This window comes from Chrysochloris asiatica, unplaced genomic scaffold (genome assembly GCF_000296735.1).
Source record: "Chrysochloris asiatica unplaced genomic scaffold, ChrAsi1.0 scaffold00819, whole genome shotgun sequence".
In the NCBI taxonomy this organism is placed as follows: Eukaryota; Metazoa; Chordata; class Mammalia; order Afrosoricida; family Chrysochloridae; genus Chrysochloris; species Chrysochloris asiatica.
The window spans coordinates 41012-67828 of NW_006409337.1; the positions used below are offsets into that span (position 1 = coordinate 41012).

The window sequence follows — 26817 nt, forward strand, 5'->3', positions numbered from 1 at the left end:
GAATCAGGCTGCGAACCTTATGGTCAGCAGTTTGAAACTACCAGCCGCTCCACGGGAGAAAGATGAGGCTTTCTGCTCCTGTAAAGATTTACAGCCTCGGAAACCCTGTACAGGGTCGCTATGGGTCGGAACCGACTCAACGGCACTTAACAACAACAATGGAGTCCTAAAAGGAGCTCTGGTAGCATAGTGGTTACTAATTGGGCTGTGAACTGCAAGGTCAGCAGTTTGAAACTACCAGCCGCTCCACGGGAGAAAGATGAGACTTTCTGTACCCATCAAGATTTATAGCCTCGGAAACCCTGTACAGGGTCGTTACGAGTCAAAACCGACTCCACGGCACATAACAACACAACAACGGAGTCCTAAGGAGCTCTGGTAATGTAGTGGTTATGAATCAGTCTGCTAACCTCAAGTTCGGCAGTTCGAGACTACCAGCTGTTCCGCGGGAGAAAGATGAGGCTTTCCGCTCCCATAAAGATTTGCAGCCTTGGAAACCCTGTGCTGGATCACTATGAGTCAGAACCAACTCCACAGTATATAACAACAACAATGGAATCATGGTGTGGTGCTGTGGGTTTAATGTGCTGGACTGCAAAGTTGCTTTGAACTGCAAGGTCGGGGGTTCAAGCTCACCAGCTGCTCCTCGGAAACCCCACACAGGGTCGCTATGGGTTGGAACCGACTCAACAGCATTTAGCAACAACAGTGGCTAATGATTGTGAGCATTTCTTCATATGTTTGTTGTCTGCCCAAATGTCTTCCTTGGTGAAGTGTCATGTCAGTTCATGTCCCGTGGCCATTTTTTAATTGGGTTATTTGTCTTTTTCTTGTTGAAGTGGTGTTGTTTCCTGTAGATTTTAGAGATTAGTCCCTTGTCTGATATGTTGTTGCAAACGAATTTTTCCCATTCTGTGGGGTCATTTTTTACTCTTTTGGTGAAGTCTTGTGATGCACGTAAGTTTTAAATTTTTAGTATGTTCCAACCATCTATTTTGTCTTTTGTTTGTGCAATTCTCACAATGTTTGGTAGTCTGTGTATGCCCTGTATGTTGTTGTTGTTAAGTGCCGTCGAGTCGATTCCGACCCATAGCAACCCTGTATAGGGTTTCCGAGGAGCAGCTGGTGACCTTGAACCGCCAACCTTGCAGTTCAAAAGGCTTTGCAGTTTGGCGCATTAACCCACAGCGCAGCACCAGGACTTAAATTTATCCCCATTTTTTCATTGATGACCTTTATAATTCTGGGATTCACATTTAGGTCTTTAAACCATGTTGAGTTAGTTTTTGTATACAGTGTGAAATAAAGGTCTTGTTGCTATCTTTTGCATATCGCTTTCCAGCATAGTTACTTGTTGATCAAGCATCCCCTTCTGCTCCTCCTCATAGTCTTTGAGCATCTTGAAGGCAGAATCTTTGAGCATCTTGAGGGCAGATCTCTCATCTTGATATATTCAACTTATTGCAGGCATCAAATATTGTTTTATATTAGATTTGTGCTTATTATCTATCACTGCCCTTGATCTTTTTTTCCCCTTGAAAGGATTCACATACATGTAAAAAAAGTGTATTTTCTTGTCCTTTTTAATTCATTGAAACCTTACTGTTTTTGGTCATCTTTAGTGTTTACTGCTGTCGTTTTCTTAGGGACTTGTCTACTTAGTCTGTCATGATTTTATGGTGGCATGTAGAAGCCCATAAAGAAAATATTTCTGTTTGTTCTTTTTTTTTTTTTTTTAACTTTTTATTGTGAATTGGGTGAAACTTTCAGAGCAAATAACGTTTTCCTTTCACTGATTTATGCATATTTTGTTTCATGTCATTGAATGTGATCTCCACAGTGAAACATCACATATCCCACTTCCTCCAGATGTTTCCCATTTCCATTCAACCCTCCTCTGTAGCACTTTATTGTTTCTGTATGTTCTTAAAAGACAAGTAATCAGATTATTTCCATAGTCGGCTGCTCCTTTATTATTTAGATGTTCCTTACTAGTCATTTTAGCATTCTATAATGATTTTTGGGTGTCCTGCTGTGGCACTGTAGGATAAGTACTGGACAGAAAGCTCAGTTCAAACTTACCAGCCTCTCTTCAGAAACCCTATACAGGGTTGCTATGAGTCAGAACCAAGTTGATGGCACTTGACAAGAACAAGAACAATGCTTTTCACTTCGAAATCTAGTTTATCAAATGACTATAGTAATAAGCTGCTGCTCTTGTCCTCACCCAGAGTCCTGGTGTGGCGCTGTGGGTGAATGCATCAGACTGCAAAGTTGTTTCAACTGCAACAGCGGCAGTTCAAGCTCACCAGCTGCTCCTCGGAAACCCTGTACAGGGTCGCTGTGGGTCGGAATCAACTTGATGGCACTTAACAACAACAACAACTTGCCCTCATCCAGGCCTGGTCAACCTTTTTTTTGTGCTTTCTTTTAGCTGTGTTGACTTCTGACATGGATTTTAACTGTGACTCTTGAATGCTGCAGACTTAGATTTCATTTTGCAATCAGTGACCTTTCTTTTTATATGGCTATGTAGAGAGACTCGTGCCCTCCGCCCAATTTTATCCATATCCTGATACTTGGAATTTGTGAACAAGTTACCTGGCAATGAGACTTAAGGTAGCAGTGGAAATCAGGTTACTAACAGTTGTCCTTGAAATAGGGAGATGATCCTGGATTCTGTGGGTGGGAAGAACTCAACTCTCCATTACTGGCCTGAGATGGAGGAAGGAGTTCATGAGATAAGGAATGTGGCTGGATTCAAAAATGGCAAAAGGCAAGGAAGCAGAGTCTCACTTTGAGCCTTCAGAATAAACTAGCTCTATGAAACACCTTGATTTGAGGAATTCATTAGTTTTCTTTCTGGTTTTTATTTTTCGAGTAATAGGCACAAAACTTGTAATTTCCTGTAATTGACATCAAAAGGTAACTGTGAAACAGTTGTTTCCAATATTTTTAACATTTTGATACATTCTTTTTCATTATTTTTACTTTTTATTTATTTACTTTAAAAAAAGACTCTTCCAGGGTGAATACTGAATTTCATTTAAAAGGTTTACTCTCCCTCCCCAACTTCATCTGTATTTTGGTTATCATCTGGGGCTCCTTTAGAAATAATGCCACCTTTCTGCCACCCGATTTATCAGTGAAAGTTATGCTTGTCATTATCCTAACATTTGGTCATGTTCTCATTCACTTATTTCTTTGAAATATTCGATGCTTTAAGATCCATTGTCTCTGGAAATGATATTTGGGTGAGAAATTGGTTCAGATTCTCTAGATGTTAGAGGTACTAGGATATTAGAATATACCTCTTTTCTATGAAGCCAGACATTTAAAAGATTTGTAAAACTGTAAAACAATGCCATTCTTCTCATTGCATTTTAATGGTTTGGGAAAATTGTTTTTTCATAAAAGTTATTTATGTTTGCATATGATGCACCTATTGTTATTTTTCAATGAGATCATAATATCATAAATATTTTTAAAATACTCATTAATATTTATTATCTCCCTCCAAAGGATATGATAGAGCCCTAATCCTGATCCACTGTGAACTTGACCTTGTTGGGAAATAGGGTCTTTGAAGATGTAATTGGTAAAATTAACATGAAGGCCTACTAAAGTAGCGGATCCTCGTATAATATGAGCAATGCACTTAAAAAGAGAAGAGACACAGGCACACAGAGAAAATATCCCCAGGCAAAGAATACCCCCAATTGTGAGGAACCACCAGCAACTAGGCAGAAGCAAGGAAGGGCCCTTCCTTTAGAGCCTTCAGACAGAGCATGGCCCGGCTGCCACCCCATATTTGGACTTCTAGCCACCAAAACTGGCAGAGAATAAATTTCTGTTCTCTTAAACCACCTGATTTGTGGTACTTTGTTATGGTGGCTGTAAAAATGAGGGGAGTGCAGTGTCTGATTTCTTCTAACTTCACAAGGTGGAGGAGAGAAAATCACCATCAGCATCAGCCCAAGGCCAACAGAGGTCAGATATGCCTCCTCTCTCCATTTTTTTTTTTTTTCTTTTTACCATTTCTGACACCAACCTTCCCTTCTACAGCATCCTACTACTCTGTTGGATGCAATTGAATTGGTGCCGACAATTCAGCTTCAGGGATGCTCAGGATGTGGTTCGATGGTCAGGACACCCTCCTCTCAGCTGTACTTTCAGGCATACCTCTTTCTAGCCCAGCCTAAGCCATGCAACTCCTTTGGCGTCTGCCCTGCTCAGGCAAATTTTGCAAAGCTCTTGTAGATCTACAGATAAATACTCACTGGAGGCACCCCACTCCAGCAGTAGGCTGCAACCTAAAGGTGTTTGGCTCACCTGCTGCATGGGCTAGGAAGCCCGCCACTCTGTTTTGTGCCTGTTCTGCTGCATCTGCTGCCACAACATTTCTGCCACCATTTCTCACCACCTCTGGTGTCACAGCTCTGTCGCCTAGATCTAGGAGGTTCAGTGGGCAGGGATCTTGGGTCCAAAAGACACGTTCCATTTCTGGTCTTCTTCCTTGATAGTAGTGAGATCCTCCTTTCCACTTCTGAGATGGTTTATTTTAAACCCAGCAGGATGGCAGTACTGGCCAATCACCACATTAGAGTTCCATACACCTTCTTTGCATGGTCTCATCCCCACAAGCGCTGCCATACATATTATTTACATTATTAGCAAGCTTTCTGATTCCCTTATTGGGTCACAAGCACCTCGGAGTCCTGGTGTGGCGCTGTGAGCTAATGTGTCAGACTGCAAAGTCGTTTGAACTGCAAGGTCACTGGTTCAAGCTCACTAGCTGCTCCTTGAAAACCCTATACAGGGTCGCTATGGGTCAGAATTGACCCAACAGCACTTAACAACAACAACCTAGTCATTGCAGTCCTGGTGTGGCACTGTAGGATAAACACCGGATTGCTAGCTGCTAGTTCGGCAGTTCAAACCCACCAGCCACTCCTCAGAAACCCTATACAGTGTCACTATGAGTCGGAAGCGACTCAAGGACACTCAACACCACCACCATTTGGTGGAAGTTCAAAAACGTTAGAAAGAGATACAGAGTTAGAAGCATAATAGCAAGTGATTCGCTGCACTGCAGCAGCCCCAGGAAACAAAGACATAATCTGAAGCAAAACATTTCTATAGCTAGAGCTCAGATAAGCAGAAGCTCTTTGGGCTCATCAATAATAATTAAGTATATAAAGGAGTCTTGATACTAAAAAACAAATTGAGAGTTGCCTATTGAGTACTTTACACAAAGTTCTTTACATATTCAGTATCTCATACTCCAGTTGCCATGTGAAAGGGATATCGTTACTCTGCCAGAGCATAGGACCAGGACATACCCTAATAGAACCTGTCACCTCCAGGTTGATCCTGATCCTGAATTGTTACCACAAGGTCAGTGGGTAGAGCCTACCATCTAGCAGGAGAAAGATGATGAGGCTCTGTGCTCCTGAAAAGATTTAAAGCCTCAAAAACGCTATACAGGGTTGCTATGAGTCAGAATTGACTCGACAGCACTTGACAACAGAATTGATAAAAAGGTTGGAGGGTGGAGTCCTGTCTACCCTCTGCCTCATGGAAATTATCAACCATGGGAAAATGTTGATCTTGGTGATTATCGTACCCCCTCTTGAAGTTAGATGAAAAGGTATGATACCACAGCATTTTACATACCCACATTCTCATATGTGTAAAATTAGGGTAATAATATCTTTGGGACAAAACATTGAAGAAGTGAACACTGTTGATATGATAGTGTGTGTGTGTGTGTGTGCGTGTGTGTGTGCGTGTGTGCGTGTGCAGTGGTAGAAATGTCAGATTTATTGATATATATTTTGCACACAGTAAAATTCACCATATTTAGTCTACAGTATTGTGAGTTTTGATAGATCCATACAGTTGTGTAACCACCACTCAAAGATATATAGAACATTCTATCAGTGTAAAAATGCTCTTGTGCCCCCTTGTCTTCAACCTTTCCCCTACTCAGAGCCACTGGTAACCACACTGACCGGTTTCAGTGTCTATAGCTTTCCCTTTTCTGCAATATCAAATCAATGGAGCTATCCATAGGTTGTATTTTGAGTTGTTTTCCGTAGCATAATATATTTGAGGTTTATTCATGTTGTATGCATCAATAGTTCCTTTTTTATTGCTGATTAGTTTTCCATTAAATGAATACACCACACTTTGTTTAGCCATTCACCAATTTGTGGACGTTTGAGTTGTTTTGAACAAGGGGAAACAGAACTTCATTTCTCTTTCTGACTGAAGAATATTCCATTGTGTGGACAGACCACATTTTGTTTATCCATTCATCTGTTGATAGATAATCCAGCTGTTTCCACCCATTGGCAGTTGTAAAGAGTGCTGCAACGGACATTGGTATACATAGTGACCCTCTGTGTGCTGTTATTACTCCCCATACCAGTTTCACATGTTTGTAAAAAGGAATCAATCTGCTTTTCTTCTAGTAAATTCCTCATCTATGCCTGTCTGCTGCTGTTCTCTGTGCTTCTGGCCCTTCGTCTGGATGGCATCATTCAATGGAGTTACTGGGCTGTGTTTGCGCCAATATGGCTGTGGAAGTTAATGGTGATTGTTGGCGCCTCGGTTGGAACTGGAGTCTGGGCACGAAATCCCCAATATCGGTAATGCTGCTTATTAAATCTACTAGGGTTTGCCTTGAGAGAGCAGTTCTGTGGGGTTTCTCACTTGTATTAATCAAGTAAGGACCATTTTCTCTTTCCCCTCTCTGGGCTTGTGGCAGGCAGAGTTCCATTCTAAGTTTTTTTAGAGCTAAAGATTTCCAGTACACTTTACTGCAAAAGCAGGGTGGTCAGATTCCTAGTCAGCTTACAAAAGCTGTATAATTCCAAATGCACCCAATCATGTTTGTAGGAGAATGCACTTATTGGTCTAGCTTTGGTATTCAGTTCTGGAGCTGGGGTTTCCCTTGTCCCAGGGCTGTCAGTGGCTAGGAGATCTTGGGTTCTGGAGATAGGCCAGCTGGGCACTGAGAGAGAAGTGAAGGAGAGAAGAGCCTGTAGGGCTAGAGGGGTGTTTATGTGCCATGGAGTCAGTTATGTGCCGTGGACTCATAGCGGCCCTGCACAGGGTTTCCGAGGCTATAAATCTTTACGGGAGCAGAAAGCCTCATCTTTCTCCCGTGAAACAGCTGGTAGTTTCGAACTGCTGACCTTGAGGTTCGCAGCCCAATTTGTAACCACTACACTACCAGAGGCTAGTGGGGAGGACTCCCAATTATGTACTCTAGCCCCTACCCGTGGCTTCCTAGATGCCTCAGCCTGGTGCTGCCAGTGCCTGGGAGAGCCAAAGGATGAGGCCGGCCCCTGTCCCTTTCCTTTCTCCCTCATCTAGAATGACAGAAAGGAAGGAACACTATCCCTGAGTTTGACTGTTACTGTATAAAGCGGCCTGAGGTGGAGGCAGGCAGGGGAGGGGCATCTGTGGAGTAGCATAGGGAATTGCTCTGGTAAGCATAACTGTAGAAATTGGGATTGCCTTAAGTGGTTTAATTCTGGGTCATCAACTTTGAAAGAAGTTAAGGTCAGTGTTCAAAATGGATCTTTCGTGCCACCACTAACTATTTCTGATATACTTTTTATGCGGAGAGAAACAAAAACTCCAGAGCACCTTGGTCGGGTGGGGGCCATGCTGCATGTTCATGTGTGGCTGCCTCTTTGAAAGTTCTGAGATTTTTTTAAAAAATAATATTAATTTTGTGTAACCAAGTTTTGTTTGTTTTGATTTTTATGAGATATTTTCAGGTAAATGTTTGATGTACAAATAAGGAAAAAATTAAATAATTATAGATACGTATAAGTGTTACTAATTATATTTATTTTTGTTCTGTTGTTGATGTTGAGACTACACACAGCAAAATGAATAGCAATTTAACAGTTCTGACATGTACAGATTCAGTTGCATGGATGAAATCCTTTGAGCTGTGCAGCCATTTGTTCGCAGCCTCCTCCTCTGAATTGCACTTCCCCTGTGAAGTCATACCCTCACTGTCCCCAAGATTGCTGTCTAATCTTTTGAGCTGCTGTTGTCAGTTTCTTCCCACATAAGTTTTCAAAGAGCATAATACAAAAGCAGGGGAGTGGTTGACTTTGCAGTCCGGGAGCGGAGGTCCCTGGGACCATCAGGGGAGAAGAGCAGAGTGCGGGACCCTACCCAGAGAGGCAGTGACACCAAAGATGGAGGCAGAGACAATGATGTGGAGAGATGGAGCGGCTGGGGTCTCTAGACCCAGAGAGGGAGAGGGAGGGGCTGTATGCTGAAGGTCGGGGGGCAGGTTTGCGGAGTATACCCTTTGGTTGGTTGATGATGCATGGAGGGGATTGTAATCATGGCAATGAAGCAGTATACAATAGGATGAATGTAAAGTTCTCCCATGTAAACTATTACATACGTTACAATAAAACTTTTTTTTTTTTTTTAAAGAGCCTAATACTCAAGTGGTTACGAATCGGGCTGCGAACCTTAAGGTCAGCAGTTCGAAACTACCAGCCGCTCCGCGGGAGAAAGATGAGGCTTTCTACTCCCGTAAAGATTTACACCCTCGGAAACCCTGTACAGGGTCGCTATGGGTCGGACCCGACTCGATGGCACTTAACAACAACAACAATACTCAAAGTAGACCTTTTTCGCTATTAAACTATCCTATTGTTTGCTTTTGGACTTCTGCTGTGGTACTGTAGGAAAAGCCCAGGACTGCAAAGTCGGTTTGAACCACAAGGTCAGGAGTTCAAACTCACCAGCTGCTCCTCGGAAACCCTATACTGAGTCGCTATGAGTTGGAACCAACTCCATTGCACTTAATGACTGTTTGCTTTTAAGAGGAATTCAGGGGATATAGTTGGTTTTAGGTTTAAAGAGGATGCAAGGGCAATAGTTTTCAGGGGTTCATTCAATCTCTATGTCTTTAGGAAGTATGGGGTCCATGAGAATTTCAAATGCTATTCTGTATTTTCCCTTTTTTGATCAGGATTTTTCTATGGAATCTTCTATGGATCAGAATGCTAACTAGTGGTAACTGGACACCATCCAATTCTTCGTGTCTCATAGCAAAGGAGGCAGTTGTTCATGAAGTCAATTAGCCACACACTCTGTATCCTTCTCCTATTCCTGATTCTCCCTCCTCTTCCTTCAGGTGAAAAGAGACCAATTGTTGTACCTTAGATGACCATTTGTGAACTATCAATTGATATTTAGATGCTATTTGAAAACTTGGATATTGGTTTAAGATTTTCTGAGCAAGGAAAGGAAGTGGGTGTGTGTGATTGACCAGTGAAGTATTGCTGGGTCCTGCAGGAATAACAGCTGATCACATTTTATTTGTGTCCTAAATTCAGGTATGTTAGCAACAAGATGGGTTATGAATTTTAGCCCACAGTTTGAGTGAAAGGTAGAGGCCTTTCAAATGCACTATTAAGCGTTTTCCTGATGAGTGGTTTTCTTGTTTTCACTTGAAATCTATTAAATTCATGCATGGAACTGAAACAGTTAAATAACCTGATTCTGTTGGAGGACATTTTTAATTCTTTTGCTTTTCTTTGTTGTTTTCCTCTACAGGTGTTAACTTATCCTAATGACCTAGAAAGGAAACAAAAAGAAGAAATTTAAACTTTTCAGTTGCATTTAAATATAGCAACTAACAATAAATAGTTAAGAGATTTTCTTGAAATTGAGCCCATACTTGTTCAGAAGCCTCCTGGAGTTCTTCTTTACAGTAGTACTACATGGAATGAGTGACATGGGTTTTCAATTGGTTGAGAGATGACGATTGTGACATACAAGGAATGACTGTCAGTTTTAAGCAGTAGAAGCAGTCAGCTTGAATAATTTGAGAAAAAACCTGTTGCAGTTGAGTTATGTGCACTGTGAGGGCAATGGTAATTGGGCTCTTACTTGTGGGAATCCCTCTCACAAGTAAAGTCTAGCTTGGTGCTAATACTCATTTTTTGTCACATTACACTTCTTTGATGTTTTAAAGATTGTCTGTTAAAAATTAGGTTTCTGTTAAGGAGTTCTACTTGGTTTTCCTTCACTTTTTGTTAAATGTACAACTAAAACTCAGAATGTCGACATGGACTTTGTGCATGTCATGCCAATTCTGAACTGAGAGTATTTTTTTTTTTTTTTTGTCATGTCTCTTTTTAGAGCAGAAGGAGAAACGTGTGTGGAATTCAAAGCCATGTTGATTGCTGTGGGCATCCACTTGCTCCTGCTGATGTTTGAGGTTCTGGTCTGTGACCGAATTGAGAGAGGAAGCCACTTCTGGCTTCTGGTCTTCATGCCACTCTTCTTTGTCTCCCCCGTGTCTGTCGCTGCTTGTGTTTGGGGGTTTCGACACGACAGGTCATTAGAGGTGAGATTTCATATATTTAATAACAATCTATATACAATTAGGAGTCCTGGTGTGACGCTACGGGTTAATGCACTGGACTGCAACGTCAGTTTGAACCACAAGGTCGGCGGTTCAAGTTTACCAGCCACTTCTTAGAAGCCCTATACAGGGTGGCTATGTGCTGGAATCAACTCAATGACACTTAACAACAACAGTATACAATTAGGAACTTAGAATTTATGATTATAACTAAGAATACTGGTGATTTGAATGTCAGTATCTTGTCCTTTGTTTGGAAGAGATAGGCTCCACTTAGTGGATAAGGACAGAGAAGGCCATGGTTCTCTGTTTCTTTCTTCACTTAGAACATTGACTTTCCACCCGAGCAAAGTCTCCATCATGCCAATGTCTTGCCCTCCCCACCTCTTACCCCATGGTCTAGCCCCTTACCTGCTCTGGGTGGCTTCTCATAATGTGCTTCTCTGTTTGTCCAGTTGGTCGACAGCTAGCAAGTGTGTGCCTGACCATAGGGGATGTGTAGACCAGTAAAGTAGCAGTATAGTGATGCTAATAATAACCATGGCAGTACTGAGAGATGATATGTCTTGGACACTTACCGTGTCTCAGGCCCTGTGTGGCATATCTTATTAAATATCCACAACGACCCTGTGAGGCAGATGCAGTTGTCATCGGTGTTTTCCATTTGGGAAAACTGATGCCCAGAGAGGAGAAGTAATTTGTTCATAGCCACACAGTAGAGGCAGGCGAGGATACTTTTTCAGGTAGCTTGACTCCAGAATCCATACCCTTTAGGGGCCAGAAGCATGCAGAGATGGCTGGAGAGGAAAATGGAGGACAGACTCCTTTCCTGGTTCTTAGCTGCTGACATTAGTGGAGCCAGGAAGGAGCCTGCAGTTTGGGTGGAAGGGAGGATGGTGGAGCAGGGCTCCCTGGGAACCAGAGGGACCAGGACCCAGAGTAGCTGGAAAGGCTTGGCCTTGAACAGAGGCAGGGATTCCTTAACTCAGGAACTGGAGGAAAGTCCCTGGTTCAGTGTGGTTGCTCAGTAGGGGTAGAACTTGGAGGAGAAGTGGCTCTACTACTCAGGACAACCCGCCTCCCCCCTCCCCCCCCTTACACACACACAGTGCCAGGAGCCTCATTCTCGTGACTTCCCTCTAGCTGCTCACCGTCATTGCTGAAACAAGTCATGTGGCCTGCTGACTGGGCGTGGCAGGTGTATGGTCTCCACCTCAGCCAGCTGTGCCTTCTCCACAAGGGGAAAGTACCCACCCCCACGGAGCAAAAAATATTGTTGGGACGGGGAAAATTGTGCTGTTTACAAATACTGCACAGATACATACACAGTACAGAAACTGATATACAAAATATATATATTTCATAGTGAGGGAAAATGAGGACAACAAGTCCTTTCCCTCTGTCTCTACGTTTCCCCCTCCCCAATTTCCCAGCAGTCTTAGTCATTCCTGAAACTCATCCACACTCTTCAGGAACTTTGGTCTCATCGTAAAGAGAAAAATGAAACAGCAGCTTTAAAGCCTTCGTGCCCCTGTGCTAAGCAGTTGTGCTCCCCTTCCCTTCCCAGAAACGCTCTGCTAGACTGCCATTGTTGTGTGTCTAAAACATCCCCGTGCTCCTGGTGATGGCCTGCCTCTCTGGCCCCCTTTGTCTACGCTCCTTTGCTGCCTTCCTCTTCCTCACCTCTACCTCACTTTCTGGGGTTTGAGGTTTGGGCGTGTTCTCCTCCCAGTATGCAAGCTTTCTCCTAATGATCTTATTTGCGTTTGCATGTATGGCTGAGTCCTCCAGTCTCATCTCTCCACTAGCTCCACACTCCTCGCCCTTCCCCTAAATCTGTATTCCACCCGTCATCCCAACTTTCGCCTTCCTGCCTCTGTGGCTTTGTTTGTGTTGATTGTCACCTGAACGAGTGGAACCAAGTTTTATAATCACTTCCAAAAGCTTACGTTGAGAAGCAACCACTGAATTGAAAGCATTCTAGTGATTATTGATGTGGTCAGTGTTTCTCAGTAGGGGAGAGGGCTGTGCTGGTGGCCTTTTGCGTAGGCACTGTTTTGTTGAATAGGACTGTCCTGTGCATTGTGGGACAGTCATCGTCCATGAGCACCACCCACTGAATCCTAGCTGCGCCCCTCCTTCCCCAGCTAAGCTTTGTGTTTGCGCACCTGCCTGTTTCCTGGAGGAGCAGTGTCGCTTGGGTTGAGAATCACGGATGGGCTAAGAAGGAAGTTTAAGAAACATGTACAACTTTGGAACATCTATTTTTAGAAAGCAAAAGCAGAGGTGCAGGCTAGGACTGCATTGGGCATCAAGCACAGATATTCCTAATGCATGACTATAGAAAGTCTGTGTGTCATGCAGCCCCACTCTTGTCATTCCTTCCTAAAAGAAGAGGCAGTGTATTCTTGTCCTAGAAGGAAGACCCTGCACAGAGCTTGTCTTCCACCCACATTGGAACAGGGAGCGGAGGTTGACACAGCCCTGTAGAGGAAGGAGAGACGGATAGGTCAGACAAAGCTAGAGACCTGAGAACATCCGTCATGTTGAGAGGATTCGAGCAGGTGGTCACCAAACCCAGGAGGATTGTGAGGTAAGAAGGACTGACCGACCAACCCTGTAAGAGTGCCAACTGGAAGCTGTTCTGACACCATAACAAGGGGGCATTGCCACTTTGGTGAAAGGCAGCTCCTGTGTGGCTGGGAGAGGCCAGACAGTGGAGTTAAGCTTCCAGCTCCAGCTAATGAAGCAGACGGAAGGAGAGCTAGGGCTGAGAGGACTATGGGATCAAGAGAAGCGACTCTAATTACTTGGGGGGGCAGCCCGGCATTTTCAATGGAACCAAAAATTGAACTTGCTTCTGTGCTGCAGAATGGATCCATGGAATGAATGTGGTTAAGGACATAATAAGGAATCTGTAATGTTTTGATGTTACACGGTCCTTGAGGAACCAGCAAGGAAGGAGTGGGAATCCAGGGCGTGGGTAAGAGGAGGAGGAAGGAAGAACAGAGAAGGAAGACTAGAGCTAGAGATGCTTTGCTTGTGGGAGAGGAAGGAAACTTGGGGCATATTTACTACTCAGGCTTTGAGCAGCATAAAGGGTGGTCAGGCACAGAGCAGAGGGGACGAGGTGTCTCTTGGGGACAGCACTGCTTGGCTCCTCAGGTGCCACAAATCAGTGTAACTTAAAAAGGTTTCACTTTGTTCTTCTTTACAGTAGTACCTTATAGTCTATTAAGGAGAAGGAGTCCTGGTGTGGCGCTGTGGGTTAATGTGCTGGACTGCAAAGTCACTTTGAACCTCAAGGTTGGCAGTTCAAGCTCACTAGTCGCTCCCTGGAAACCCTATACAGGGTTGCTGTGAGTCGGAACTGACTCGATGGCACTTAACAACAATAGTCTGTTAGAAGTCCTGGTATGGCGCTGTGGGTGAATGCACCAGACTGCAAAGTCATTTGAACTGCAAGTCGGTGGTTCAAGCTCACCAACTGCTCCTCGGAAACCCTATACAGGGTCACTGTGGGTTGGAACCGACTCAACGGCACTTAACAACAACAACATAGTCTGTTAACCAGGCCATTTCAGTATTGAATGCAACTTTTACATTAATAAATTCTTCTCTTCCTTTTTAGCTAGAAATTTTGTGCTCTGTCAACATTCTTCAGTTTATCTTCATTGCCTTAAGACTGGACAAGATCATCCACTGGCCATGGCTTGTACGTAACTTTCCAAATCCTTATATAAACCATTCATTTTATTTTAACAGTAATTCATGTTCATTGTAGGACACTTGGGAAAGATTTAGCCATAATCCTGCCACTGAGAGATCGTAGTCCATGTTTTTTGCTTCTTGTTTGAGATCTTATTACTGAATGTATACTTGTGGATCCTGCTTTTTGGTCTTAATACTGCATTATAACATTTCCTCAGATCAATTCTTTGTAAATATAACTGTTAAACTGTCATCGATGTATTCTTCCACCATCCCCTTATTTCTGAATACTAATGTTGCTGCCAACCTTGATTCTTTTTGTGTTTTTGTGATTTTAAGTCATATTATTGTGTCCATTTCTGTGCATAAAAATTTTTGGCCTTGTTTTTGCATAGTTTTAGCAGAAAAAACTCCAGAAACATTATTTCTGGGTTAGAGAGTGGGAACCTTTTGAGATTCTCTAATACAACTGCATTGCCAACTTGCTTTTTATGAAAGTGTGCCAATTGGTGCTCCTGCCAGCTTGTGAACTGTCAATCCTGTTAATGAATGTGTGGTTAAACTTGACAGTACATGGATGAGTGGATATGGGTGTATAGGTACAAAATTGACAGGGAGGTCATGTCTGACTTCTCTAGCTTCACAAGGGGGAAGGAGAATCAAACTCAAAATCAGCCCAAGACCAATTCCTATAAAGCTGAAGTCAGACATGCCTCCACCCTACAGCCTTATTGACCCAGTTCTGACACCAACTCTCCGCTTCACATTTGAGTTCGATAATCTATTGCAATGACAACACTGAACTCACAAATAATACTCATGATTATGGGGCTTGTTAGGAAGTGAGCAGGGTACAATTCAGAGTCAGTAAAAAAACTCAGGATGCAGCAGTTCTGTGGTCAGGACCATCCCTTCTCTGCTGGACTGCAGGCACGCCTCACGCTTGTCTTCAGCTGCTCTGCCCTGCTGGGGCAAATGTTCTAGAGCTCCTTAACCAGTCTGTAAATGCCCAAAGGGCACATTCTGTAAGCCAGCCTCCTGCCTGTAGGCACTCAGCTTTATTTGTGCATGGACTAGGAAGCCTATAACTGCCTTGTCTCTCCATGCCAATGGCCCTGGTGTCATTGCTTTTCCAGGAAGGGATCTCATGTTCCACTCATGACTCTTCTTTCTTGATGTTCCTGGAAGCGTGTTTCTGCTTCTGAGATGGCTTCTTGTAAACCTAGCAGGATAGCAAAACTAACCAATCCTGGCATTACAGTCCAGTGCACTGTCTTTGCATGGTCCAACTCAATTATTTGGTGAGTTAGGAAGAACTTTATCAAGTAAATTCACTGTACCACCATAGGGATGGATAGATGGTTAGGGATGGATGAATGACGGGTCAGCGGGTGAGGATACAATATGGTGTCAGCTATTAGCACTGTAGCGTAAGCACTAGACTGCAAGGTCAGTTTGAAATGCAAGGTCAGCAGTTCAAATCCACCAGCTGCTTCTCAGAAACCCTACACAGGCTCACTATGAATTGGAACCGACTTGGCGGTACTAAACAACAACAAAATGCATCAAAAGAAGATTGAGAACAAAGGCAGAAGTTATATTACCTCTGGGGTGTAAGTTGTACTCATGATTTTTCTCCCCTGTAGATTTATGTGCCCTTCCCGGTTTTATTCTGTTGAATTTCTATTTTTAACAATTTTATTGGGATATCATTCAATAGCATACAATTCACCCATTTAAAGTGTACAGTTTTGTGATTTTAAGTATCTTTACAGATAGTATAACTATCCACACAGTCATTTCTAGAACATTTTCATCTCTCCCCCAAAGAAATTCTGTCACCCCTCTCCCTTCACTCAGCCATAGGTAGCCACTTATCTACTTTCTGTCTCCTATAGATTTCCCTCTTCTGTACATGTCACATGAATGGAATCATGTAATGTGTAATATACTGTATCATGTAAGGAATCTTCTGTAGTGAACATGGTTTATGCTTATAAAAAATTAAAAAGTGAAAAATATAGTAAAAAAAAGAAAATAGTCATTGAGGGCCCTGGGAAAAAATACAGGCGTATAAGTAGCCTCCATAATTAATAAAGGCAAGATTGATAACTTCTGTCCAAAGTCTTCGATGTTGTTGTCCATCAAGTCGGAACTGACCCAGCGACCCCATGCACAGCAGAACGAAACAATGTCCGATCCTGGGCCAACCTCACTACCGCTGCCACACTTGACACCACCAATGATGCCACCTGGCCAATCCATCTCGTTGGGGGTCTTCCTCTTTTTGTCTGACCCTCCATCTTACCCAGCATGACATCCTTCTCCAGCAACTGTTCCCTCCTGACAATATGTCCAAAGTATGAGAGACGAAGTTTAGCCATCTTGGCCTCCAAGGTGCACTCTGGCTGCACTTCTTCCAAAAATCTATTGGTTTTTTTGGAAGTCCATGGCACTTTTAGTATTCTCCTCCAACACCACAATTCAAAGGCATCAATTCTTCTAGGATCTTCCTTATTCATGGTCCAGCTTTCACATCCATATGAGGTTATTGAAAATACCATGGCTTGGGTCAGGCGCACCTTAGTCCTCAAGCTGACATCTTTGCTCTTCAACACTTTAAAAAGTTCCTGTGCAGCAGATTTGCCTAATGCAGTACGTCGTCTGATCTCTTGACTGCTGCTTCCGTGAGTGTTGATAGTTGATCCAAGAAGAATGAAGTCCTTGACAACTTCAATCTTTTCTCCATTGATAAGAATGTTGCTTATTGGTCCAGTGGTGAGGATTTTTGTTTTCTTGACATTAAGATGTAATCCATATCAAAGGCTGTGCTCTTTGATCTTCATCAGTAAATGTTTCAAGTCCTCTTCACTTTCAGCAAGCAAGGTTGTATCATCGGCATATCGCAGGTTGTTAATGAGTCTTCATCCAATACATTCTTAATCAAAAAGATTGTTTCTATGCAGCTTCTGGGTGTAGCTGGAGCAAAAAAACTGAGTTTCAAAAGGTTTTCTGTTGTGACATGGAGGAAACATCTCTGAATAAGACCACTGTTGTAGTGTAAGATCTAATCAGGAAAAAAATATGGTTGGAATTGTGACTGTTTTCAGGAAGTGAACAGAGCGACTGCTCAAGTTCTAGCAGATGCAGCAGTCTGACTACAAATTTGTCACAAAGTTCAAGGGAGTCAGCAAGTAAGGTCACTACCATTTCCCTAAGAACGGAACTCCAGTGAGTTACAGTCTGATCCCAAAACTGCTGTAGCACTTTAGCAAGCAGCACACAAGGACCTGCCCATGTATAAACCAACATTCAGCTAAACCAACAGGCACAAACTAGCTCATCAGGAGAATTGAAACTCAGACACCAAGTTAAAATGGAACCACAAATTAAAAGGTGAAATTACAAAATGTTTAGAAAAAGATACAGGAGAAAACCTTTAGGATCTGGAGATAATTAAAAAGTTCTCAGAAATAACAATATTGGTATGGTCTACAAACAAAAAGAAAATTAAAAATGTGGGCATCCACAAAATGAAAGACTGGTGACCAAGGTAGAGGCAGTGGCGCTGGAGTTGTTTGAGGGCAGTGGAAGATTTGGGGTTTACAGTACTGCACCAGGAAAGACAGCTAGTGCAGCTGCTGTTGGAAGCAAGGCTTTAGGTTGGAGTGTTCGTTAGCCAGTAGGAGAGGCTTGGTAGCTGATTAGGGAAAGGCTGCACGTAGATAACACAGAATACCGGACAAAGCAAGTTCAGGGGATGCTTCCAGAGCTCAAACTACATATAAAGGAATATTTATAAGTATCGAAGGCTTACTGCTAGTAGGATTTATAGCAGAAGCAAGAAAAATGGTGTTTTCTGAATTGTGGCAGCCAGCAAGTCCCAGTACATCCATCTTAAGCAGAACAAAGCAGACACAAGAGCAAGAGGGAACTCCCATTGCAAAGGTCTGAGATAAAGGGCAGAGATAATGTTGAACAACTTTGGGGGGTTCATTTATCTTTCTATATCTGCACATCTCCACTCTGGTGACTAGAGGGGTGCCTGAGCGATTTGACACCCCCCCTCCCCCAGAGGGTTCTACTACGCACGCACATGGATCTGCTCAGTAAAGACCACTGGGCCCAGAGTTGAAGAAGGGGGAGGAGTCAACAGGAACAGTTTAAAACAGGAGCGTCTTCCAAAAGAGTTCTGGCCTGCCCTGGGCTGTTTCCCACTAGTAGAAACACCTGAAAGGGCTTGAGAAGAGAGAGAGGCAAGAAAGGAAGAAGGTCAAACATCTTGAAATTTCTCAGGTGGCCTTGAAAGCAAGAAGCTAAAAAGGGGGCATTAAAATCTTACTATTTTGTTACATTGTGTGTGTGTAGCAATTGTAGACTTTACTGTCCAATTTGTTTTTTGTTTTGTTTTGGTGCCCCTTTTTTCCTTGGGGTTGGGTGGGGCTATTTCTCTCCCTACATTACCCAAGAAGAGACAGCAATTGTGATCATATAGCCAAGCTACAATCGCACCCTATAAAATTCAGTTGCAAGAATTGCACAAACAAAAGAAGACAAAATAGATTATTGGGACATACTAAAAATTAGAAACTTATGTGCATCAAAAAATTTCACCAAAAGTTTCCCACAGAGTGGGAAAAAAAAGCTTTTGCAATGACATATCAGACAAGAGACTACTCTCTAAAATCTACAATAAACTACAACACCTCTGCAAGAAAACAACAAATAACCCAATTAAAAAATGGGCACAGGACATGAATAAACACTTCACCAAGCAAGACATTCAGGCAGCCAACAAACATATGAAGAAATGTTCATGATCATTAGCTGTTAGAGAGATGCAAATAAAAAAACAATGAGGTATCTCACACCAGCAATAACAGTGAAGTTCAAAAAAGCAGAGGGCAATAAATGCTGGCGAGGATGTGGAGAGACTGGGACCCTTCCACACTGCTGGTGGGAATGTAAAATGATCCTACCACTCTGGAAAACAGTGTGATACTTCCTCAGAAAGTTGGAAATAGAAATACCTTAAAATCCAGCATTCCTCTACTTGGTGTATATCCACAACAAATACGAGCCAGAACAAGAGTAGATATATGTACACTAATGTTTATCACTGCTGTATTCAAAATAGCAAAAAGATGGAGACAGCCTAAGTGCCCATCAGTGGAAGAATGGATAAACAAACTGTGGTACATACACACAATGGAATATTATGCTACCATGAAGAATAACAATGCAGCTACAAACCACCGCATAACATGGATGCACCTTGAAGACATTATGCTGAGTGTTATTAGTCATAAAAGGACAAATATTGCATAAGATCATTATTATAAAAGCTTAAGAAAAGATACCCATACTAAAAGAAAAAAATTGTCAGGGGTGGGAGGGAGGGAACAGTAGAGCACAGGTTAGGAGATAGACACATTATAGGTATGGTGTTTGGGAGGGCAATATACAAGGAAAGGGCAATACACAAGAACAGGGAAGGGTACAAGAACAAGGTAGCTAAGGGTCACTTAGGCAGGTTTGCATGGACTAAATGGGACAGAGGTAAACAGTGATGTATGCTCAACCTTGCAACAACAGGACTGTGGTAAAGGGATTGAGTCATAGCCTGATTGGGTTAAAGAGAAGAAATAATATTAAGATGCTTAACTGTCTTATGGATATTGGTTTCCCTTGCCTACTATTGTAAAATTGACACTTCAGTGTGATAGAAAGCAATATCAGGAAAAATGATTACAGAAAGCTTGTAAGCCCGTCTTCCGCCTATAACTGATTGGAATACCTAAAAGGGGTTCTAGAACTTGCTCAGTGAAACAGGCTTCTTGAAGAGCCTTTGTAGTGTATAGGACCTTAGGTGCAATCTTGAGCCCCATCCAGAACCTTCTGAGGTGGGACATTCCCATTTGAATGCCATGTAGACCATCCTGGAACAGCTAGAGGAACAGAAGATACTTCTTGAAAGAAGGATGAACATGAAAAAACCAACGGCAGTCTGTTTGGCTATTACAAGAAACAAGCAAACTGTTCGGTGGGGAGTCATTGAGGCAAGCAGTCGAACCCCTTCAGGACAAACCTCCCTCGTGAACACACTAGCAGACATCTAAGCTTACTGGTGACTGTATTGATCTACATGTGAGTCGAAGTGGGGGAAAGGCAGCAATGAAGCTATGGGCTGAGTTTGAACACGCTCCATAGACTCCTGTCAACCTTGAAGAAAGAGAGAAAAAAGGAAGGACTGCCTAGAGAGTCCTGTTGTAATGCTGTAGGATAATCACTATATTGAAAGGTTGTTTTGAACTACCAGGTCAGCAGTTCAAACTCACCAGCCACTCTTCAAAACCCTATACTGGATCCCTAATAGTCAGAACCAATTCTACAGCACTTAACAACAAGAAGGATGCTTAGGGGAGTGTGGCGGCTACACACAGTAAGCACTGGGCTGCAAAGCACAAGGTCCACAGTTTGAGCCCACCTTCTGCTGTACGGGAGAAACATGAGACTTTCTGCTCCCTGTACAGAAACCCTATACAGGGTTGCAGTGAGTCAGAATCAACTTGACAGCACTTACCAACAACAAAAGGATACCTAGAATCAAAAAGACAGAGAATAACAACTGTTAGTAAGAAAGTGTAGACACTGGAAACGTCATAGATGGTTGGAACCCAGATATGGCCTATTCATTCCTCCCACACATCTCCATACTCCTCAACTGGCTTCCATAATCTATTCGGGAAGTTGACAGGTGCCAATGCCGTGTCACAGATGTTCAGGGCACAGTTGTTCCAGTCAGGACAGCCTTTCCTCTTCTGTGTCCACAGGCTGGCCTCCCTCTGCTTGGCTATTGTTACAGAGGTCTTTTGTTGTTTTTGTTGTTAGGTGCTATCGAGTTGGTACCGACTCATAGTGACCCTGTGCACAACAGAACGAAACACTGCCCGGTCGTGGGCCAACCTCACAATTGTTGCCATGCTTGAGCCCATCAATGCTACCACTTTGCCAACCCATCTCACTGGCGGTCTTCCTCTTTTTCTGTGACCATTTCCACCTTACCAAACATGATATCCTTCTCCAGTGACTGGTCCCTCCTGACAATATGCTCAAAGTATGAGAGACGAAGTTTGCCATCATGTCCTCCAAGGAGCACTCTGGCTGCACTTCTTCTTTTGGCTTGGGTCGGGCGCACCTTAGTCTTCAATCTTACATCTTTGCTCTTCAACACTTTAAAGGTCTTTTGTGGATGATGATAAATGCCCATAAGGTACACCATTCCGCCATAAGCTTCTAGCTGAAGGCATTTGGCTCTAGCTCTGTAGATCAGCAAGCCTAGTTCTTCCAGTTCAGTGCCTGGAGACACCCCAGTCTGCAAGCAAACCTCCTGCCCAAAGTCATTCAGCTTTACTTGCTCCGTGGGCTGGGAAGCCCATCACTCTGTCTCCTGCTCTGACTCTTGGCTCTGCTGCTCCTGTGCCACTCTTCTGGTCTTAAGATTTATGTGCCTGAGCCAAGAAGGTTCAATGTACAGGGATCTTGGAGTCCAAAGGACATGCTCTATTTCTGGCTCCTCTTCTTTGATGGCAGTGAGATCTTCCCTCCTGCTTCTGAGATGGTTCATTTTTATACCCATGCTAGAGATTCAAGTTTTCACAATTCCAATGAACTCTGCCAGTATCCACAGCTGAATCATGTCAGCCTATCTTCTCACACCTTCTGTCAACCAGACCCAGTAGGGCAGAAACGTTTGGTGGGACTTGCAGACTATGGCTAGAAGAGACATTAGATAATTCACTACACCACAGCTGGTCAGGCTGTAACATGATGTAGCAGATCTGGAAAACAATCCGTCAGTTTCTTAAAGCATTAAGTATAGAGATACTATATGACCAACAATCTTGGGTATTTATTCTAGGGAAATGAAAACTTTGGTTTACACAAAAAACCAAACATGACAGATTGTAGCAGCTTTATTTGTGACAGCCCCAAACTGGATCAACCCGAATACCATTCAGTCAGTGACTGTGTAAACAAACTGTATTTCCGTATATCAGAGTCTCCCTCTGCAGTATACTTTCATACAGTATGAATATACACACAATGGGCATGCTGAGCTCAATGCAAGTGGCCAGTCTGGCACGGCTGCACGCTGACTAACTCCATTTATGTAGCATTCTAGAAAAGACAAAAGTGGGGTTACAGGTGGGGAGATGGCCAAAATAAAGGCTAGCACAGGGATTTGATGGGTGATAGAAGTATTCTGTATCTATCCTATGCATGTGTTAAAAGTAATAGAACTGTACTCACAAAAAATTAATTTTCCTGTAGGATAATAAAAGGAAAAATGAACAGCTGAGAATATTGTCCAAGGTCTGTCTGGTTCTATAGCAGCCTACAGAGTCCACCTTGACTCTTGTATGGAAGGGGGAGCAAAGACTCCCAGCACTGATCTTCACTTAGCAGGGGGTCTAGACACAGCTGGGCAGCTGAGGTTTCCAGGGAGCAGCTTCTCGGATCAGTTGCCAAGTGCCTGTGAAGACAGAGGCTAGGAGTGTGTCCCCACAGGGTGGCAGTATTGCTCTGGCCCTCTGGGAGCTGGGAGGCTAACAAGAAGGCCTGACAAAGAGTGGGAGGTCGAGTGACTGATGGTAAACATGCCTGAGCACAGGCCCCCAGTGTCCTCCTTCAGACTTGTGCTGTCTTGTGGGAGAGACCTCTTTCTGCTGTGGTGGAAACTGCAGAGATGGCTCTCTTGTCCCCTCAGGTTGTGTGTGTCCCCCTCTGGATTCTCATGTCCTTTCTCTGCCTGGTTGTCCTCTACTACATCGTGTGGTCTGTCTTGTTCTTGCGCTCCATGGATGTGATCGCGGAGCAACGAAGGACCCACATAACAATGGCCCTGAGCTGGATGACGATCGTTGTGCCACTGCTTACTTTTGAGGTGAGCACTCCCCCACCCCCACCCCCACCCTCACCTCCCATAACAACCTGAATATTGGGACAGCCAGTGAGCCTGTGGACTCCCGCAGAGACCCCCGGGAAGCATAGAAGTGCCTTTCCCGTCTGGGGGTGGGAACCGGCCATGAGAAGGACCCTTTTTTAGCCAGGATACTTCTATATTTATTGCTGCTTTGACTGTTTGAAAGGGAAAGTTTTCCTTTGTGTTTTACTTCTGTGGAGAACTGTCCATCAGGCACTATTTGCTCCTTGGAACAAACAGCAAAAGGACTTTGCTGTGTGCAGTGCAGCCCTGAAGAGGCATGTGGCAGTGAGAGGAGGGTGGCCATGTTCTCCTGTATTGCATAGTATCCTTGGCTGGTGGGGCGGCTGGTGTGGCTTGGGCTGCAGCCTCCCTCTCACCACTTCCTCATGTCATATCCCCCTGACCTGGTCTCATTCTCTCTTTAGATCCTGCTGGTTCACAAACTGGATGGTCACAACACATTTTCCTGTATACCTATCTTCGTCCCACTGTGGCTTTCGCTCATCACTCTCATGGCAACCACCTTTGGACAGAAGGGAGGAAACCACTGTATGTAGCCAGCAGTCGTAAGCCCTTGGGTGTGGTGTGTGACGTGTGTGTATGTGTGAGAACATGTGTGTCTCTGTCCACATCTAGCAAAGGAGAAGGCTGACGGCTCTGAATGAAGGTTGTTTTCCAGGAAAGGGTCTCTGATGGCCAGCCTGCTCTCCCTTGGCCACCAGCAGCCTTCCCTAGCACTGTCAGTCTTGGGGGGGGTACTTGGCTGGCTCTTTCTTCCTCTCTGGCCCCAAGGTGTGCTATGCTGATTTGAAAGGATCTTTTAATAGTGCCTCTCCTCACCCGGCTTGGTGCTCCTCTCCAGAGACTGCCCTTTGGGAAGGCAGTGCAGTGAGGGCGAGGAAGGGCCTAGACTGCAACCCAGTCTGTCCCTGTTGGCTGTGCACCAGGAGAGCCAGCGCTGAGCTGACAGGAAAGACAGGATTCCTGGAGGTCACGGAAGTGGATGAGCCCAACCAATGCGTGCCTGACCTCTGCCTTTGTCCTGGGGGTGGCAGGTTTCCTCCTTGGCTGACATTCTGAGTGTGGTGACCAGGAATGCTTCGAGGATGGCCTCATAGTCCCTGAACCTTACTAGGACACCGCACTAACCCTCCAGGTCGGTTTGAACCGACTCCATGGCACTTAGCAACAACAAGAGGTGTGAGCATGAAGACCTGGTATGGTGCTGTAGGATAAACACTAGACTGCTAATCTTCAAAACTTGCAGTTCAACCCCACCAGCCACTTCTCAGAAACCCTATACAGAGTTGCTATGAGTTGGAACCGCTCACCGGACCTTAATAACAACAGAGCCCTGAGTAAGGCGGTCCGGCAGCTCAGTGGGCTAGGCATTGGGCTACTAACCAGAGGGTTGGCAGTTCAAACCTCACAGCACAGAAGAAAGATGAGGCTGTCTGCTTCCAGAAGGATTGTCAGTCCCAGAAACCCTAAGGTGCACTTCTGCTCTGTCCGATTAGGGATGGCACTAAGTTGGTTTCTGGGTTTTGAAGCGGGAGTGCTTGTCTCAGCCCCTTAGAGGCACTGGCTTAGTCCTGATTCTTGGACATCAGACAGAGTAAAGCCTGGCTGTATGCAAGCACCACTTCACCTTCAGGAAAGAAAATGTATGTAAAACTTGGTCAAAATTAGTTTTGTAAAAAGTTCTTTCTTATATTTCAGGGTGGTTCGGTATTCGTAAAGATTTCTGTCAGTTTCTGCTTGAGATTTTCCCATTTTTACGAGAATATGGAAACATTTCATATGATCTCCATCACGAAGATAATGAAGAAACTGAAGAAACTCCTATTCCAGAACCTCCTAAAATTGCTCCTATGTTTCGAAAGAAGGCCAGGGTAGTCATTACACAGAGCCCTGGGAAATATGTGCTTCCCCCTCCCAAGTTAAATATTGAAATGCCAGACTAAAGTTCCTTCTTACCAGGAGAGAACATCAGTGGACCAGACACACACTTCCCCCAGACCTCTGCCTCTGTGGCCCCCTCCACCCAAAACAGGAACTGGATCTACGGGGACTGTCATCTTATGCCTTGTTTGCATTCAACCCCTATCCATGACTCCCCACCATGTGCCACAGAGGCGGAGGGGACAGGACAATGCAGTGTGGGGGGTATCAGAAGCAGTTGGCTCAAAGAAGCATGGGCCTTCAAGAGAGCAGGAGAAACTGACTTCCAGATGGCCCTGAGGAACTGGTTCCTCCCCCTGGCGGGATGGCCAATCAGACCCAAGAAAGTGAGTCTTCATGGCTCTTGTGTAAAATGCGAACAGGTTCACAGTGTTTTCAAAGCATGTAAGCCATGATGTGTGGCTCACACTTCTGGGAAGGTGGTCATCAATAGGACCTCTTCACATGTCTCCATCGACCCCTGGTTTGGATGCCATTCAGGCCTTGTTTCCAGTGCCCTCCATGGCGAGACCTTTGTCAAGGAGAGACTCTATACCTGTATAGTATTTATACAATATTTTAGCATTGAGACACACAGTGTGCGATCCCAGTCTAGACAGTATATTCTGTGAAAGTATTTTTTTACACACCTGGACTTCACCGGACAAGGCCATTCACTTACTAGAGATTCTCCTGGGACAGAGTAGCTGTGACTGCCAGGACAAATGTCATGAGAAAGAAACGGTCCCAGTTTTACAAAGGCTCGGGAGCAAGGGCTAGCCAAATACAACAAATCACTACTTGAAACTGTACCCATGCAAAGTGGCTGAGACCAAAGCTGGCCAGCAGAATCATGGTGAGGTTTTTGTCTTCAGTAACAAGAGAAATGTAGTCTGGGTCCTGATGTTTTCACTCTGAGAACAGTTTCTGTAAGCACTGCTGGCACAGCCATAGCTCAGAGGGAAGAAGAGGCCAGTACTTACAGCTAGCAGATCCAGGAGGCATCCTCTAGAGGAGGCAGAGAGGAGCCAAGGGAAGCACACAGGATGGTGCGAGCACACCACTCCTGGGTTGTGTTATCTGGGCTACGGTGGAGTCCTGCACACAGCTCCTGCCCTGGCACTGGCCTGCAAAAAATCCTCTCTGCAAGCAGGGTACGGGCAGTGTGGCCTTGCCCGTGTGGTGTGTGTGAAGTTCAGTGGAGCGCTCAGCTTTGGCTGCCCAAGCTGTTCAATAAAGTGGTTGCTGGTTTTCAACGTGCACCGTGCAGAGCTTGTTATCCAGATGGTCCAGGGCTCACAGCATGGGCTCGGCTGGCATCAGAGGGCACCTCTAGCTGCACAGACAGCCCAGGTGGGTGGGGTTGCGGTTGGGGAAAACCCTTAAGACCTGGTGGGCATGCAAATTCAGGCTAAGTGGATGCAAGGACAGTAGAGGATGACACCAAGATTCCACCTTTGCCATGTGATCTTGACTGCAGCTCATGAACCTCAAACGAGGGTCCCAGGAGTTCCAAGCTGGGTTCCCATGGGATCAATCTCAGCAGTCCTTCTGCTTACTTGGTCAGTGCTGCTCAGCAAACAAAGGTTTAGGGTCTTGAAACCACCATTTGCGGTGAGGCCTGTCTGGCTCTGCCCACCACCTCTGCCGTTTCAAGGAAGGGGAACTCTACTGGAGTGGGGGCACATGATTTGTAGTGACACCCAAGGGGGTCCAGTGCTTGCTGTAAATGACATCCTGTAACTAACCAAGGCCAAAG

General features: G+C 44.3%; 1 protein-coding gene across 1 annotated transcript in view; it reads left to right on the plus strand.

Moving 5' to 3' along the window:
• Positions 1-25266, plus strand: part of LOC102812280 (transmembrane protein 185A-like) — a 36430-nt gene extending 11164 nt beyond the window's left edge. The window contains exons 2-7 of the mRNA XM_006877998.1: positions 6477-6653; positions 10192-10399; positions 14049-14132; positions 22899-23075; positions 23543-23666; positions 24837-25266. Coding sequence (XP_006878060.1) covers positions 6477-6653; positions 10192-10399; positions 14049-14132; positions 22899-23075; positions 23543-23666; positions 24837-25081 — 1015 coding nt within the window. The 3' untranslated portion in view covers positions 25082-25266. The remainder of the gene's footprint in view (positions 1-6476; positions 6654-10191; positions 10400-14048; positions 14133-22898; positions 23076-23542; positions 23667-24836) is intronic.
• Positions 25267-26817: the final 1551 nt, after the last annotated feature.